Raw genomic sequence first — 19,833 nt, forward strand, 5'->3', positions numbered from 1 at the left:
AGATTGATTTCATGCCTTAAGCCCATTACTCGTGGGGCAAAGTTGATCAAGATGTGTCATCTTCACAATGTTATCGTGTGTGGTGGTAAACATGTGAAAAAGCTTCCACGTAAAATCTTGATTTTAGCTCCTGAACCTTCTTCCATGTTCCATTTCTATTTGTGAAAGTAAAACTATGCTTTTACATTATATATCTCAATCTACGAAAAAAGAAGCAATTATTCGAACATTCTTATAATCAATTGAAGCTTTGAACCTTCCTTCCTAGAATCTCTAAGTCGGTTTATACATCAACTAATCAGCCCACATAATTGGGTTGTACATCCATCTATACTTCAGATCAACCCTGTAATTAGGGCTAATTAAATTTAAGTAGTTTGTATCAATATTATTGTATGAGTTTGTGGTTCTGAATTCGTTAATTTTCCTTAAAGTAATTGTTTCGCTTAATACAAAGATTCTTATGCTGATTTCTGAGAGAGTCGCATCCATAGTTAAGTTAAAATTAAATTAAATTAAATTGTAAAGTGAGCTTATAACTATAATTAGTATATAAAAACATATCTGTCGTTACATTATTTAGTGAGTTATGACCTCAATATATATGATATTAAATTAAGGATAAATCTATCCTTATTTAATTACTTAAAAAAATTCCTTATTAGATTAACTGGGTTAATAAAAAGAATTTGCTTATCCAAAAAAAAAAACAAGAATTTGAAAGTATTTTGCCTTATGCAAGTGAAATAGACCAACTCCACAAATCTGGTTAAAATAAAAATGTTCAAATGAATGAATCGTGCTAATTCAGAAAAATAATGTGCGTATAAACTTTCGGCTTGGATTGAAAAGATTATTCTAGAGCAGCCCGTTTTTGCCTTACTGGATACACGTGATAGCTGTTGCAAAGGAAGTGAGAAGGGAATTAGTCTAGTCACTAACTAGTGCCTTCTTTTTCTAAAAGTAGTTGCTTAAACAAACACACACACACACACACACAAAAACCAAGATCCATCCAGCAGCACACATCAAACCAAGGAAATAAACATAGAGTACTGTTAATTAATCTGAGAAAGTCATCAAAATGATGCTTCTTATGCTTCAGATTGTCTTACATTCTTACTACAGATCCTCAGAAACTTACACTACTTTCCAGTGATATTTAATCATGAATAAAAACAGGCACGCAATAACTGTCAAAGAGATGATCCCAAGTTTTGCAATATATTTTACTAGGTAATGATATTTATATAAGGTTATACTGGTATACATGTCAATCAATACAAACTATCAGAAAAAATCTTAGTCTCATTATAATTTTTTATAAACGGTTTAGGTTATATCCAGATCTTGCATAATTTATGTAAGTACATTTCTTCCCTATGTGGATAAGATGGAGCTGGGGAACAAGCTATACTATAAAATAAAGAAATCATAATTTAAGAATTATGTCGCCAATGGATTAAAATAATAAATATATATATATTAAGTCTTTGGACAAGGTATTTTCATACCATTTAAGTACAACACCCAAATGTCTGATAGCATGACTTCATCCCATGTTCTTCCGGCCAGTACAAAACCAATGTGATTACAGTTTTTGGATCAATACTCTTGCTTTCAATAATTGATCAATTTCAACTCCGCTAACTTTAGACATCACTTATGCAAGACGAACCAAATCATGCTCCATCACTATGTCCCATTTCAAAATTTGGACCGAAAGTCTGTTTATGAAGTCTGCATTCTTTGCAATCTCACTATGCTGTATGCATTTTCTACATTCTCATTCTGAAGAAAACCTATACAGCAGGCAGAAGCTGGAACGTATATTGGAGCTCATCTAATGATCGGGCATAAATTAAAAGCAAAGAACAATACATAATCTGTAACACTGAAGCCTTCATTAAAATATTCAAATACAGAGTTGTACTTTTACCTCCTAAAAGGGCATACGGAGGCCACTAAACAAATAAAAAATGAAATACTCCATGAAGGGCATTTGCTCTGAAATGCCAATGTAAATGTAACGTAATACGGTAAAGAATACTAACCAATAACCATAAAGATATGACTAGCAGTGATGATACTCCTACTCTCATAACTTGCATCATCAGATCCGGATTTTGCATAACGAATTTGAAAGAAAAAAAGAATAACAAAAGGCCATAATTGACTCTTAACAAACGACAAGCCTACAGTATTCGGAATGCATGCATGATGTCATAACTCATAAGCTGATTCAATCTAATCCGCAGTAGATTCCTTTTTGGCTTGTTTCAGGTATTCTTCCTTTTCATTCAGCCAGAGATCAGCAAATTCACAATTCTTCCAAGCTTCAAACCATGGCCCTCCACGAGTATAATGGATAGCCTTTGGTAAAGTAGTGGGATCATTCTCAACAACCTTGTTATGCCCCTCAAGAAAATTCCAAACAAATGGTATAGACCCAATTTCAGCATCCTCAAGCCATTGAAACCTATGAAGAAAAGCACCAGTCTGTGTATTAACAGTGTCAGGAGTGAGAACACGATTCTTGGGGTGAGCACAGTTGTACAAGACCATTGAAGACCAATTCTTTCTCGGGTACACAGTTTGCACTGCCCCATCCATTTTAGTGGTTTCCTTTGGAGTATAATCATGCTGAACACACATAACAGCATACTTATCCTCAATCAAATCCCTCAATTCCTTAATATCAGCGAGGTAGAGAAAATCACAATCAACAAACATGGCCCAACCTTGGTAATTGGCCAAGTGAGGTGTCAAGAATCTTGAAAAGGAGAACTCAGTGCTCTCAAATTGACCCCTCTCACGCCAATACAAGCCAGTTTTTCTCAGATCTGACTGCACAATTGGTACGATCTCAACAGGAATTGAAGACCTTTTCAATATAGAATGGCGACATACCTGAAAGGCAATATCTTCACGAGGGTCATAACCCACGAAGATCTTGAACCGCATCTCATCATTCTCAACAGATGCTGGGTGAATTTTCCCATTACTCAAACTCATCTCTCACCACAATGTTCAATGCGCTTCTTCCCTGTTCACAACAAATCAATCATAAAGGGAAAGAAAAATAATAATAATCATCATCATCAAAAGGAGAACCAGTTACTGTAATGTAAATGAAATGAGTCAATTTTAAGGAGAGAAAAAAAAAAATCCCAAATTGAAAATATGAGAGAATGAAATTAAATCCGAAATGAAGAGAGAGAATACCAGAAAGAAAGGAGTGGTTGAAGAAAATCTAGGAGACAAGTGTGTGTTATGACTTGTTTTGAGAAAAAATAAGAAAAAGGGTGGAAGGATTTCAAGCGCAGTTATTTGCGACGATTCAGCGGTAACGCACATGCACACCGACACAGTGGGCGATTATATAGCAATCCAAACAAAAGTAAAAGTCCAACTTAAGCAAAGCATTTTCTTTTATACCTGACGCGTTATATATTGCAACAGCTGGATAACACGTTAGTTAATGACATTCACCCCATTCTGCTTACCCCAACCCATTGTTTTTGCTTGGATGACATAATTTTCATTTGCTCATATTCATTGTATAAAATATGGGAAATATACTCTCATGCAATAGTAGAGCAAAAAATTTTCCTACACTAATTCGTTTTTCGTGTTAATTAATTATTTTTTTCTTTTCCAATATAAAATGTGGGACCCATATATAATTTGTCTCTACTTTTATTATCTCAAGTTTTCATGTAACATAAGAAAACATTGACCCATAAAATATTATAATAATATTTCTACAATTACCGCAGAAAAGTTATTTATATTTATTTTTAAAATGATGTTATTTTATGATTGAAAAACTAAATAATTATAATCATAAAGACTATAATAATCGTAAAATAAATTAAAATTACAAAAACATCATGATTTCCATTCCAAAACGATTTAGGCTTACTGCAGATAACTTATCTGTAGTAACTGCAGAAAAAACGAACTCATAAAAGGGTTTATTTTTTCTAAAGTTACTTTAGATAACTTTATCTAAAGTTCACCGAAACGACGTCGTTTTGGGCGGAAATCATGGTGTATTTGTAATTTTAATTTATTTCAGGGTTATAATAGTCTTTATCATTCTAATTTTTTGATTTTTCAATATTAAAACGACGTCGTTTTGGTGAACATTAGACAAAGTTGTCTAAAGTAACATTAGAAACTTTTTTTCCTATATATACTAGATGATTACCCGTGCGATGCACGGAGAAAAAATAAATCGGTTTGTTTGTCCTGTAAACGAATTAATAAGAAAATCGGTTTGTTCGTATGACATAAACGTGTAACTTTTAAGGTAGGAACAAAAAAAGAATATAATAATTTAAACACAGTAAATTCCATTGTTGACAGCAAAATCTCAATTAAAAAAATTTAAATGTCATGTTGACAGCAATATAATAAGAAATATGCCCAACCGATACTCACAACAGTTGTAAAATATCGTCCGCCATGCACTATTGGTATTTGCTGCTGTTCGAAATGAATCATAAACAATATATAAACAATAATTGGAAAAGAAAAAATTATTGAAGGGAATTATATAGTTTATGGCAGATGAATAATTCAGAATTACCAATAATCAGCGATAAATAAATAAAGAAAAGAGCAGAATAATGGAATAACAGCAGCTCACACCTTTTTTTGAAGTCGACAATCTCTGGTACACTGGGATCGATATTTATCCTCGTCGTATACTTTGTATTTGTTATTCCAATTTTTCCTTTAAAATTTATTATTAATTTCAAAACCATAAGGAGGGAAATAAACTAAAACATTTCATTATGAAATCATAATCAAATATTTATGTGAACTCACCCCTGAAACCCTTTATTCTAGCAAGCTGAACTATCATCACATTTTGAGGAGACTGATTACTCCCCAAAAATTGTTGCACCTGGTCCACGTAGTCCTCCCAGAGAGTGCACTCGAGCTTGTGACCCCTACTTGCACAGTTTTTGCAACAAATCACGAAATAGAATTTTACATCAAATGAACATAACACATAACAAATAACCAATAGATACCTGAGGTTATCAAGCTCCACGACAACCATTTTTGTCTTCCTACCGGAGATAATATGCTCACGAACTTCCCCTATCCCAGAGACTAAACCAATGACATCTACACATTAAGGATGGTTAGACAGATGATATCGTCACACAAACAACAAAAGCATGACTTACAGCATGAATAGGTCAAAATCTACAAACCTATTATTTCAGGGTTATAATAGTCTTTTTTATTATAATTTTTTAATTTTTCAACCCAAAACGACGTCGTTTTGGGTGCGAATGTAGATAACTTATCTACATTCACTGTAGAAACATTAAAGCCATATATATATGTGTGCACGCACGCACGCGTAAGAAATTTAAGTAATACATTTTTATAATTACAATAGTTGTACGTGATACTTTGAAATTATAAGGGATTAAATAATATATATATATATATATATATATATATATATATATATAGCGGTTTACATTTCTACAACAGTCAAATACTTGTTTTATATATATAACGTACAGCTATTGTAATTATAAAATGTATCACTTAAATTTCTTATGCGTGCGTGTGCACGTGCATACATATATATATATATATATATATATATATATGGGTTTATTTTTTCTAAAATTACTTTAGATAACTTTATCTAATGTTCACCGAAACGACGTCGTTTTGGGGCAGAAATCATGGTGTATTTGTAATTTTAATTTATTTCAGGGTTATAATAGTCTTTATCATTCTAATTTTTTGATTTTTCAATATCAAAACGACGTCGTTTTGGTGAGCATTAGACAAAGTTGTCTAAAGTAACATTAGAAATTTTTTTCCCTATATATATATAAAGAGAGAGAGAGGTAGGATCATTTGACACCGGTGTCAAATTTAAAGTTTGACACCTCATCTCAAAGCCTTTAGATCAAAAAAGATCAATGGTATCAAATGCTTACAAATCAGAGTCGTTGATCTTTTTTGATCTATCGGCTCTCAAATGAGGTGTCAGACTTCAAATTTGACACCAGTGTCAAAGGATCTACCTCATATAGATATAGATATATATATATATATATATATATATATATATATATATAAAGGTTTACATTTCTACAGCAGTCAAATACTTGTTATATATATATATATATATATATATATATATATATGGGTTCATTTAATCTTATGTTGAAGGAGAGATCTTCTCTTATGTTGTGACACATATGTGGCGGGACCCGCCATTTAAAGAAAAAAGAAAAAAAAGAAAAAATGAATGTCATGATTTTCGATGAGTGTGTAGGAGATAAAACTACTCTTATGCAACATAAGAGTAGTTTTTCCCTATATATATATATATATATATACGTAAAAGTATTAAATGTGAGGAATCATAACCATATAAAGGATAAAAGCATTAAATATAGGGAATCATATTCATACACATGTCATTGTTGTAAAAATGACTTTACCATATATATAATTTACTGTTTGTCATGTCACTCGATAGTCCTGCACCTAAAAGTTATGTCATTTTGGATAAGAGAAAAAAAAATTGTGTCGTTCACTTTTAAAGAAAATCAAAATATTATATTTATTTCCATATATTAGTTATACCATCAATTCCCTTATTTATGGGAATCGATCATATAAGATAAAAAATGAATCAATTTCTTTATTTATACCGTTGATTCACCTTTATTTGATTATGATTTCCCTTAATTAAAATCCATTAAGATCTGTTTCACCCTTAATTAGAATTAATAAAGATTGATTTAATTTGTTTCTTTATTTTTCTTCACATATAATGTTTTCACCCACCAAATCGACTTAGTTTTTAAATAATAAAACAAAATCTTATATCCTGTGACTAGACAAAATCTTATATATATATATATATATATATATATATATATATATATATTTACGTGTGTGTGATAAGATCATTTATGCGGTCGTTTTACGTACAGTAACAATAGGTGTATGGTTATGATTCTCGACATTTAATGCTTTCCTCCTTTGTATGGTTATTATTCCCCGCATTTAATGCTTTAAAATTTATATAGCAAGAATTTGATTGATGCACGTACAGCAGCTGCAGAAATATAAATCTTTATATATATAGGGATTTGATAATAATAAAATAAATATTTTATTATATTTTAATTAAATTGATTAGATGATATGCGTTTAAATCTTATGGTCTTTTATTTTTATTGTAAAAATGAATTTAGATAAATATTATTTTATTTTATTTGATATATTTATAATATTTTTTAAAAAATTAAAATAAATAATTTATTTAACTAATGCATATTTAATTTATTTTGAATAATATTCTTAATTTTAAATATATATATTTTTACATAACCAAAAAAATTTAAAATATTTTTAAAATAATTCAAAAAATATGTATATAAATATTTTTTGAATTTATTCATTAATAATTAACTTTATTAAAATTTTATTTGATAATATCATACTTATATAAAATAAAAATTAGAAAAATAAAGAATTTTATATTTGTATGACCATCAGAGTCTAAGTAATATATTTTTGTTACCACAATAGATGTAGGTGAATGTTTGAAATCATAGGAGATTAAATGATAAACTTATTTAATCACAATAAATATGAATATTAAGTTTGTGATACTCCATTAAATCACAATAGTTGAAAATAAAGTTGTTCCTTTCTTTTATGCTTGACGCGTATATTTGTAACAGCTGGATAACACGTTAATGCACATTCACCATTCTGCTATCCCAAGTTCCAACCCATTGTTTTGAGAAATTATCATGTGCATTTGTAACTTGACAAGTTATGTAGATCATATATAATCGTTATTTCTTATTGAAACTACCTTATAGTTAATTGACGGGATATTCATTTAAGAGTTTAATATTTTTATTTTTATTGTAAAAAAAGGTTCACTGCTACATTCATTGAGATCTATTCATTTTTTATGTAAATGTGGCAAAAATAAAAATTCTGTAACAAATGTAGAAATATTTTTCTTTTTCTCTTTATACCATATTCTAGAGAGATTGCTAACCAAATTAGCAAACCAAATACTAGGGGTCACAAATCAATGGATCACGCACATTTTAAAAACGTTGATAATTATCCTAATTCTTGACAATTCAGAATGATAGACACGTGTTTCCAATTAAGACAACAATTTCAACTAATGCAGAAAATCTTCCCAGTTAGCCGTACAGATCAACATTTTCTATTTCAGAAAAAGGGCCTAAGCCCAAGTAATAGAAAGAAAATAAGAAGACCACAAACGAACAACTCGGACAAAGGAAGCCCAAGACATATCACCAAGTGATCAACTCAGACAGAAAGTCCATTAAAATTTTATCAGCATAGCGTCACACAGCCAACATGATACACATACACTAGTGACTAGTCTTCTAATATAAGATGATTAAATCACTCGAAGGTAAATCCCTCCATGGAGATATTATTGGGACATTGACCGTACTACTTTTTTTTTTGTGAGAATAATATATTTGAATGTCACACCTTTGAAAATATATACCACATTGCCACGGTACCATAGTCGCTGAGGTACACATAGCGTAACTTTGGACAACCAGGCCTCTTAGGCTTTTTCAGCCACCAAAAAAGTGTCACCTGTTCGGTCCATAGTTTACCTCAGCGACTATGATGCTGTGGCAGTGTGATATATTTTTTTAAAGATGTGATATTCAGATATATTATTCTCACAAAAGAAACAATACGGTCAATGTCTCGATATTCTTATGTCGAAAGAAAAAGTTCTTACCCCCTCTTTAGTTATGCAAGCAATGATTGTTTTTAATTTTATTAATATTTTTAACATGTTAATAGAAGCAACACATATTGAATAATACTTTTCTTGGTCCAATAATATTATTATTATTTTTACAATTATAATGTGACAATACAACTATTTTTTTTAATAATGTGTCTACACAAATTATTCTCAAATAATTTTTGGAAGTGAGAACTGTTATGAGACATAAATATCATTTTGTGGGAAAAAAAAGTTGATATACTACTATTTTAATAAAAAATTACAAAAACATAATCATTTTGAATTAATTTACGAATTTATTGTACTCAGTTTCGCCTCACATGAGCGAAACACCTATAGAAGTTTTGTCCAATAAGCGAAACACCTATGGAGTTTCGTCCAATGTAGGAGAAACTAGTCTCACCGTAGGAGAAACTAGTCTCGTCCCAACTGGGCGAGACTGTTCATTAAATTCCCCTCACCAATTTGTCAAGCACCTAAGCTCTAGATCAAATCACAAAGCTCAATTTCAATGGCACTGGTACTGTGGGCATACCCATTGAATTGCTCAAGCTAGCACCACTTCTATACAATGGGATCTTGTTTTCCATTAGAACAAATGAATTTCAAGGTTGAATTCAGTGTTATCATATCAATGGCCACTCTCGTGGCATCAGAACCAACTTGAACTCTCATAAGATCAAAACTTATGCTCTGCGAAAATCAAGATGCAAAATTGATGGATACCCATTTGAGAGAAAATGAAAACTTGTATAATTATATAATGGAAAAAGTATTTATTCGTTTAAATGACATAACTTATGTCATTTCACTTTCATAAAGGAGTGGAATCCACATTTTTATTTGTTTTATCGACTCTCTTTTCTCCTTTATCTATTTTTTTCTTTCTCTTAAAATGACACAATTTTACATCCTTTAAAATGACACACGCTTTTCTTTTATATAATTCTTATTCATTGGTTTTTTTGGATGGAAAGAAATGGGGTACAACTCATAGGGCAGCTGTGGAGGCATTTGGGCAGTATTGAAACAATGCATTTTTTTTTGGACTTTATTGCTGCCCGAATATTATGACTTTTTATTTTATTTTAATTAATTTTATCTTGTCATCTAAAAGTATGAAATAAAATATTCAACCTGAATGCTGTGATTTCATTTTTTTAGTTAATTATAGCGTAACTATAGCCGACAAAATTTGATTTTAATAATTTTTAAAAATCTTTGGGATATCTTTCGGGATAAATTGATATCTCTTTTATTTTCCAAATTTTAAAAATATTTTTGATTAATGATTTTATCTTAAAAAAATCACAGTTGACGCATTAATCTTTGAACATAAATGACTTCATTTTAAAAATTTGGAGAGGTAAAATGTTGCCCAGGGTAGAAGAAAAGAGAATGGTTTCGGAGTGGATAAATGAAGCGTGGCAGGTGAAATATCATAGTGCAACGTAAAAAGCTTGTTATTATTTTACTTTCCATATTGTCTTTTCCTACCTGCAATCTCTGTGCTTATTTTTTGTGAAGTGTGTACCTATACACTGCTAATGTGTACAAAACAGCAAAGAGAGTATGAATTTAATGATAAAGAGTCTTGCCCAAATGGGGTGAGATTAGTTTCGTCTCGACTGAGCGACACTTCAGCATATGTTTCGCCTATCCTGTCTGAAAAAAAATTGAGTACAATAAATTTGTAAATTAGTTCAAAACAATTATGTTTTTGTAATATTTTATTAAAATAATAATATATCAATTTTTTTTGCCTCATTTTGTGTTTAAATCCATCAACTGAGAATTAGTTTTCACCTATGGAAATCATTTAAGAAACAAAAATATAATGAAACGTATCCTAGTGTCAAAAACCTGTTAGCAAACTAGTTTATTTGACCATTGTATGTTTTTCCATGATCTTTGTAAGAGAATATCATTGATCCAGTTTTGTAAGAAAAATAAAAATAATGAAGTAATTTCAGCAAAGAAAGGAGGAGAAAAAAAAAATGCACTTCCAAACCTTTGTTGTGTCTCTCTCTGTCTTATGCAAAATTAGAACCACAAAGAGCGATAACTTGCTATTTAGCTAGATGACTTGTTTTTCGCATCCCATAAACAAAACACAAGTGATATTCATTTCTTATTGAATGCAAGTAGTAGACGTGTTTCTCGTATTGCTCAGAAGGTGCTGTTCGCGCGCGAAGCATGTCCTAACTCGTAAGAGACAATAAAATCAAGCAAAGCACACAAAACACACAGAGGAACAGAGAAAATGGTAGGTGCTAAATTGAAGACAGGGGTGTGGTCCATTCATGAATGAAATAAAGTATGGGTTGCTTAGCAATGAATAATTAAGCCATCCATGACCATGAGTTGTGAAACTTTGGTCGAGTTCTTTCGTTCATTCATTGATTCATATATAATAATAATAATAATAATAATAATACAGTCCCTACAGCTACAGGTACATGGTACATAGGCAGTGATAATGATGCAGAACCCCAAAAATAGAATCTCGGGCATTCACATTGCATTGATTTGGACCACAATTTTGGAAATTTCATTGAGATTTGGATTTCGCGAAATTGTGAGAGGCCCCACACGTCGAATGTCACCAGTATTCCAGCAACCAAAGGGTGGCTTCCTCCAGCGGTGGCCATTCAATTTTTCATTTTTCATTTTTCACTTTGTGCTTTGGGCCTCTCTGGGCCAGGCCTTCTTCCGCCCCATCACGTGTGGTTGCTGTCAGCTAAAGGGGTGGCAGCAAGAGGTGGATGAGTGTGTGTGAAGAGGGGACATGTGATAAGCTTTTGGGACATTTTCCTCTTCCCTCAACGCCAAGCATAATCATGGAAGGAACCAATGAAAGGTAAGAAAAATATACAAATAATTGACTAGGATTCGAGGACTATTTCTTAGAACAAAACGATTAGGCACACATCATGCTGGTAAGTATTTGGTACCACCACTTCAGCCAATTTTCACCGTTCACTAAATTTGTGTTTTCTTTACGAGGAAATGTTATATTTATAAATTTTTTTGTAAATCGCTCTTACTCAGTATAATTTGTAAGAAAAAATTATAAACTGATCATTTTTCGTCTTTATATCATCAGCATGTATTTCTTTTTCAATGTGGTCAATATCCTTTATAAAAAAAAAAGTGTACTTACGGCATATTGAAGCTTGCTTGATTTATTTTAGGGGAATGTGTTTTTAGGAAACACAATAGCATTCTTGCAGACTCGTTGTGCTAGATTTTTTTTATTTTTTTCACAATGGGGCCCATTAAATTATGTGTACGTAGGAATTTTATTGTGTTCCTAATAAAGGAGAAATAGATTCTCCTTTATTTTAAATCATTTTTAATACATTGATTAGGTAAAGTGGTAAACATATTGATATTGGAGATAGACAGGTGCGGCATGGTGAATGATGAAAATCATTGCCATCATCATGAAACTTAGATCTTTTAAAACTTGGAACACAACAATTATGTTACAAGGTTATTCATATTTTTAACAAATTTATAGTTAATTAATTGAATCATAATAGAAGTCTTCATCTTGTTTTTCAGAACTTGGTTTTAAACTAATTTTTTTTAAATTAACATAGTATTTTCTTCGCATAACTTGCATCAATTTTTTTTTCTTTAACAAAATAATGATCTATTTCACTTCAAGTGAATGAGGTGAGTTGCTGATTATATAAAATTAGAAAAATATACACAAAAATTAGATGGAATTGACTGTTAGAAACATATTTAAAAAAAAAAAAAAAAAACATTGGTACTAGGATGTTTGCAACTCTTTCAAAATAGAAACCCTTTTTGTGCCATTTCTAACAGTGTATCAGCGTGAATTTGAAGATTCAAAGAGGGGAGGAAAAATAAAAAAAAATGAAAGCAGTAATTAGGTGAGGAGTGATGATAATAGTTATATAGAAAGGAGTAGATGAGGCTTGCAATAAAGTGAGAAGAAACCTACTCACCTAAAAACACAAATAGAAAGGACAAAATAGAGGTGGGAGCTTCAATGGTTGGGAATGTGATTGCATATGTTTGATCTGAGAGGAAGAGAAGCGATGAATATGAATAATAGTAACAATGGTTGGGTATTCACAATGTCTCAGTGGCAGGAACTGGAGCACCAAGCTTTGATTTACAAGTACATGGTGGCTGGTCTTCCTGTGCCACCTGATCTTGTTATTCCCATTCAGAACAGCTTCAACTCCATTTCCCAAACCTTGTTGCACCATCCCATTCCCACTAGTGAGTTCACTTTTCTCTAATCAAATCCCCTCCCTCCCTCCCTTGTTTAAACTACACTATTCTGCTTTTACAATAATGCTTCTTCTCAAACATTTATTCTATTTGTTAGGCCTTTTTTTTTACCTTTTGGTGACTTCCACTCCTTGTAATGTAATGTATTAGAGAGAGAGAGACTGAACATGTTTTGTCATTTTATGATTTATGTTATGTACGCCAGTCACTTTCTTTCAACCCTAACCTAAACACAGCATTTGCATATTGCCCCTTTGTACCTAAAAAACCTACACTGAATTCACCGTAGGGTAGGGGGTACCTCAAGTCTGTTTGATGGGTATGAGGACAACTCAATATACCATATTTCGTATATGTTTGCAATTAAACTACTTACTTCCTTGGTCATAGGTTTGCAATTTGCAATTAAATTCCTCATCTTTCCTAAGGATGTATTTCTCTTTCTGGATGAAACTATTGAAACACAGATTAGTAATTGTTGATTGTCTATTTATTTCCCTTTTTTCAGCTTCCTATACACATAACTAAATGTTTCAGTGTAATACTCAATTAACTATGCTGTTCTGTACTGTAGTTTTTCACCTATAGATATGTACTTCCATTTTTTTCAATATTTCTGCTTCCAATGATCCATCTTACTTGTGACATATTGGTGATATATTAGACGTGCATAACTAACTGTGCATGTCAATTTGCAGTGAGTTATTGTTCCTTCTATGGGAAGAAGGTGGACCCAGAGCCAGGACGATGCAGGAGGACTGATGGGAAAAAGTGGAGGTGCTCCAAGGAAGCGTACCCAGACTCCAAGTACTGTGAACGACACATGCACCGTGGCCGCAACCGTTCAAGAAAGCCTGTGGAAGCACAAACTATGACACAGTCATCATCAATTGAGACATCACTTGCTGTAACTGGTGGCAGCAGTGGAACTGGGAATTTCCAGAACCTTACCACAAATGCCTTTGGTAATACCCAAGGTACTGGTTCTGAAACTGACCAAACCCACTATCATGTGGATTCCATCCCCTATGGGATCCCAAGTAAAGAATACAGGTATGGACATCTTTATTATATTTCACACTATTTGCTTGCTTTGGAAAAGAAAAAAAATACATCACTAAGCTCTTATTGCTCAGCTTATTTTATGGAACTGCCTTGTACTACTTATGCACGTAATTGAGTTTCAATATTGTTATCTGAATTTGATACAGTTCTTTGATTTCTATTTCTATGTAGATGAATTTCTTTTATGTAGATCATGATATGCTTAGTTTTTATAATTTGAGCCCATATTATTGTCAATTTGTTGCCAGAAAGAAATATATTCCCCTGCCATACTCGATAATTCCAGCTAAGCATTGGATGACGTACCGGCAGCTTTTTCATGGTTATTTTATTATAGTCACTGTTCTGGGCCCTGTTGTCTTCGTGCACCTTTCAAATTCTTTAGCAATTTCTAAGGATGGTGGGGTTGTGTTTGCCTTCTGTTGTCTATTTTATCTGTTAAATTTGCTGGAGTTCTGAAAGCATTTGAATTTGTTGTTAGAATGCTACTACTGCTGAAGTATCTCCTACATTTATTCTGTATTTTGACAAAGGAAAGACAAGGCTGTAAACTACCTGTATTTGCTTCATGTTCTGACAAAAATTGTTTTGTCATGTTGAAGAGGGGAGCTATAGTTCGTTCCCCAAATCCTAAACTCTCTTCTTCTTTTTTTGGTTTTGTTCTATTTTCGTGTCTTGGTGATACTCCAACATATGGACTACGTAGAGTATGGAAAACCTCATGAATTAAAATTCCCTACAAACTACTTCTTGTTGGGGGTTTGGCAAAATTATGAGAGATAAAGATGGTTATTTAATTGCCTTTTTTTGCCCCCTTGCTTTCATTTATTATTGAAATATGAAGTTCATTGTGAAACATCTTAGGCTGCCAATAGCCTAACATGTGGCTTTGTTGTCTTTCTTCAATATCTGTCATGTGGTGGGGATAACGGGAAAGGTAGGTGCATTGAATAATGTCCTACAATATTCTTTTTAGTAGAAAGGAAGTGTTGTATTTTCCTTTATTCCTTTGCAATCACTTTTGATTGCACTTCATGTGATTGCTGTCCATATAATCTCAAATTCAATAACAGTGCATTGATATTTTTTTTTAATTGAAAATTAAAGATAAGGGATTTGGCTCCTCTAAAGTGCAGGGTGCACGACTATTGATATGAAAATCTCGATATTTGATTTTTCCAAATTCATGCTTTGCTATCAAATTGCTTATACTTTATAAAAATCCAAACCGTTGATTAACAGTAATCCAATCTTCACTTAGAGGATCCTAATGCTAAGATAAGGGACAACGAACATGCATTCTAACACCCAAAGCAGATTACATGACTTTAAGTACTTCTAGACTCTAGTCCTCTGAAATGGAATTGATCTTGTAGGACATCAAAATAAATACCAAGTTGATGATGCACATGCTCAAGAGTTCTGAGGAAAAAAAGGAAAGCTTGGAGTTTATGTTTTTAAGTTTTTTACTCTAGCTGAGTTTGTTATAGAGAGACTTTGAATTTAAAGATGTCATTGCACTTTTAGAAGTTTAAGCTTCTGTTGGTTTCATCTCCACTGCTTCCCTGTATGTGTTTGAAATTTAAATGCTTATTTCTTTAAAAAATTGTTTCTTCTTCAATGCATACTTGAGTAGTACAAATCTGTTGAAAATAATGAGGCCTGAAATGCATCAATTCCATTAAATAATACCACCTTTGTAGCTGGCTCTGCATTGATGACCCTGTCATGTCTATTGCTCTTTCCTTTCTATCAATATGTTCGCATCATTGTGGTTATTTGCTTCCACCATTCAATTTGGTCAATTAGGGACCTTGTTCATCTGATAAGTTTTGATTTTTAAGTAATTACGATTTCAGACTATTTGAGCAATATCGTTATTTTTCTCCCATTGAATTATGGGCAATTTTATTTGAAACAAGCAGGTATTTTCAAGGACCTAAATCTGTGGGAGGTGAACATAGTTTATCTTCCAAAACTTTAGGAAGCAACAAGGTTCTCCGGATGGAGTCACAGCTGGAAAACACTTCGATGCCTACCGGAGTTGCCTCGTTCTCTACGTCGAGATCAAACAATAATTCCATATTGCAGGGTCAGGGTGATTATCTCCAGCGTTCATTTTTATCCAGTGAATATGCCTCAGGAGAAACTGGGAAGCATGAGGGTCAGTCTCTTCGACCTTTCTTTGAAGAATGGCCTAATAGCAGGGAGTCATGGTCTGGTCTGGAAGATGAGAGATCCAACCAGACAGCATTCTCCACAACTCAACTCTCAATATCCATTCCTATGTCCTCATCAAACGTCTCTAAAACTAGCTCACAATCCCCACATGGTGAGTCTTAAATTTGGTCAAGTTTCAGCATGTACCTACCAACCACCTGAATACTGTAATAATATTGTTGCAAACGACCAAACATGTCTAGTCAGATATGCTTGCTCCGAAGAATAGATCCCCTTTTTTTTTGTGTTTTTATTTATCTCTATAGCTCCAGGGTTTTGTGCACTTTCTGCTGAGCAAGTTATCTACAACTCCTATGGAACCTCATCTAGTGAGTGGATTTTAATAGAATCCTTGAACATTATTCGTTTCGTATCTAATGAAATTTAAAGGATTTTCAATGAAGCTGCTGCTTTTGTTCTTAAATTAGCGCATCCCTTGGAGCTCTGAGGTGGCGTGTGCATTGAAAGGACTCCTTTTTTGGGTTTCAGATGGAGAAACCTTGAAACCTGGTATTAGGCTATAAGTTGGGGGCAAAAATTAGGAAAATTTACAGTGATATATATATATATATATATATATATATATATATATATATATATATATATATATATATATATATATATATATATATATATATATCAATTCAATTAAAATATAACAAGTGTCATCGAAGTTAAATGTGTGCCATAAATAAATTTTATATAATATGTCATTGACCACAAGATTTTCTCAAAAGAAAGAACACTAGAGGGAAAAAGTGTAGAAAATTAGGATTATATTTCTCTCATTTTGCACAAGAGAAACAAATTTTCAGCATACACAAAAGAGGAGTGAATTCTACCTCTATTTTTTCTCTCTCCTCTTACATGTGGATCTTATTTGTAATTTTTTTTTTTTTTTTGGAGATATTCCAATCAGTTATAGCTTTGCGACTAGTTCGATTAGGGGCGGGTCTCAAAATTTAGAATTTAAACCCTTTCCAAAGATGATACTAGATATGATTGAACATGCTTTCACCCCCCACCTGCTCAATTCTCTAATGTCAACTGAGCTACCATCATTTGATTATAATTTCATTTTTACTACATAAGATAATTATTTTAACTATTTTACTGCAACATAAGAAAATTATTTCCAAAATTGATGGCATTGTTTTCTTCGCGACTTTAAAGCCTATTCTCTGGGTTAAAGGGCCAACGGCCATTGTCAAAGTGAATGGGTTGGAAAGACTATGTATCTTTGTTTCTATCTTAATGGTGTGTTTGGTTGAAGGATTTTGAGTAGATTGATAGGCAAATTAGAAGTGGGATTTGGTGGTGACCATGTTTGGTTGAAGGAGATTCTTCATTTACCTACCTAAATCAAAATGCTACCAAAGCAATTTGCATATCTATTTGTAGTGATATACCCGGCCAAAAATTCCCTTCTCACACGTGGTATTATCCGTTATGTAGCTATTTGCTCACATTGTCAACTAAACAAAAGACGAGCGTACCCTCTGGAAGGGTGAAGAGAAAGAACCAGAAAGCTGCTGGTGGTGATGGAGATGAAGAGGATGAGGATTAAACTCTCAGTAACTCTTTTCTGTAGTGCTTCTAGATATTGTACCTGTTTTTGTTTCTTGTTCTGAGTTCATCATTATTGATGGATTAGGATTAACAAATGCCCATTCACCGTGTTAACAAAATAACATTGAGTTAGTAGGTTGCGTGGAGAGTTTTTTAAGCTTGCGATTATGCTGGTAGTTCTGAGCTTCTCATTTTTTTCAAACTTGTATTCATAAATTGAAGGAAGAAAAGTCCATTCATTGAAATGATAACCCTCTTTACCGCTAAAGGGTAGCAAGGCTTAGGGGCATTTTTTAAAAACAAAGTTATTTTTGTAAAAACACATTTTTTCTCCATCTATATTTTACCAAAAGTCAAACATAGACTTTACAAAAGTTACTTAATTTCTTCGGTAAATTTTTTTCTTACCAAACTACTTTTTTTACATTTTTCTACTAAACTCAATTCTCAACTATTTCTCTACTAATCACATTTTCTCAAAGTGTTCGCTTAATTGGCCATGGCATTGTTACAACACTGGCCGAGCCACATTGATACCAGCGAATGACTTGCACTGGCTTGGTTTTCAAAACTTCCCAGTGTAGTCCACGTAGGGGTTAAGCTACAGAAACTTCCTGGCATGGGCTTTCTCAACCTCGACACATTCTCTAACCCAAATCCCAACCAACCCTCCTCATCCTCCTATGACCTCTCTCTCTCCCTCAATCGACTTCAGTGAGCACACAAAAGAGAATCACTAGAATAAAGAGATTAAGAAAAGAAAACTAGATGCAGAACAAGAGTTGTACACCACCATTGTGCCGGAACATGATAATATCCTCAAATGGGTACCTCTCTCTTTTGCTGAATCAGTTTGTTTCCTTTTTTTCGCTTTTCTACTCATATTTGAGATTTTCATGTAAATATTGTTCACTTTTTACTTTTGGGGTTAAGTGGATTATAAGCTCCGCTGTATCGTAATTGATGTTAATTGAGTTTTTCTACTTGTATTTTAGTTCGTAATCATATTGGCTAAAATGGGTTTTCCCCTTGGCTGAAATTTTTGGATAAAGGAGATGAATACGTTATTACTTCAGTTTTGCTAAGCTACCCTTGTACAAGTTTTCCTTACTGCATCATGGTATTGCTATTGTCATCATATTTTTACATTCTTGTTGGTTGTTTTTAGCTTTTTAATTGGCTGGGGGAACGGCACTCTTTTGTTATTTTGCATGGAGTATTCATATGTCATGTGTCAAGTGTTTTATATTGTCCATTTTTGTGGACATCTGTCATTTCTGTTCTGATGTATTAAACAATGGCTCTGTTTTGTCCGTGTCATGCATCAAGTTTTTTTTATTTTCTTAATTTTCTCTTTAAATATATTTTTGATTAATTAATTGTGAAAGAGAAGCTGAGCAAGTGCACAAATGAAGCATGATTCATTGTATATTTGACGACCTCCAATGTTTAAAATGAATACTCTTTCTTTCTTGCTCTTTTAGACTTCTCTTCTCGTTCTCGCTCCTCTTTCTCTTTTCTCCTTATTATACTTGCTTTGCTAATTGACAAGCTGGCCTATTCGGACTGTTCTCATATTTTTTTAATCGAAGTATGAATATAAAGTAAGAAAAAAGAGAGAGAATGAGTTTTGGAGAAGGAAAAAGTTGTTTCTAGAATGAATATTAAAAAAAAAAATTCCACACAAAAATAGGTAATCTTTTGTCGTGACTCCGCCACTGGCATTGTTTCTACTCCATTGCTGTAATTACAGTGAAATTAAATTAAAAAGAGAAAAAAATTCAGAAACAGTTCAATTCTTTGATAACCAAAACTTTTTGCAAGAAGAAAAAAGTTCCGTTAGCATTGTTATTTTGTTTTGATTTGATCTTTTTCGCATGATG

The 19,833-nt window shown here is 32.5% G+C and overlaps 2 protein-coding genes across 2 annotated transcripts; one reads left to right on the forward strand and one right to left on the reverse strand.

Annotated features, from left to right (window-relative positions):
* Positions 1-1,802: 1,802 nt before the first annotated feature.
* LOC133299129 (protein CDI-like) lies at positions 1,803-3,345 on the reverse strand. Its single transcript, XM_061498565.1, has 2 exons — positions 3,226-3,345; positions 1,803-3,046 (listed from the first exon to the last, which is right to left on the reverse strand). The coding sequence occupies exon 2, from the start codon at positions 3,013-3,015 to the stop codon at positions 2,248-2,250; it is 768 nt and encodes a 255-aa protein (XP_061354549.1). The 5' UTR covers positions 3,016-3,046; positions 3,226-3,345; the 3' UTR covers positions 1,803-2,247.
* Positions 3,346-12,897: 9,552 nt separating this feature from the next.
* LOC133299010 (growth-regulating factor 4-like) lies at positions 12,898-16,570 on the forward strand. Its single transcript, XM_061498397.1, has 3 exons — positions 12,898-13,084; positions 13,795-14,149; positions 16,087-16,570. The coding sequence occupies exons 1-3, from the start codon at positions 12,898-12,900 to the stop codon at positions 16,502-16,504; spliced, it is 960 nt and encodes a 319-aa protein (XP_061354381.1). The 3' UTR covers positions 16,505-16,570.
* The last annotated feature ends 3,263 nt before the right edge of the window (positions 16,571-19,833 follow it).

Source organism: Gastrolobium bilobum, unplaced genomic scaffold, assembly GCF_033153095.1.
Source record: "Gastrolobium bilobum isolate Gb01-03AN ecotype WA unplaced genomic scaffold, APGP_CSIRO_Gbil_v1 utg500, whole genome shotgun sequence".
Classification (NCBI taxonomy): domain Eukaryota; kingdom Viridiplantae; phylum Streptophyta; class Magnoliopsida; order Fabales; family Fabaceae; genus Gastrolobium; species Gastrolobium bilobum.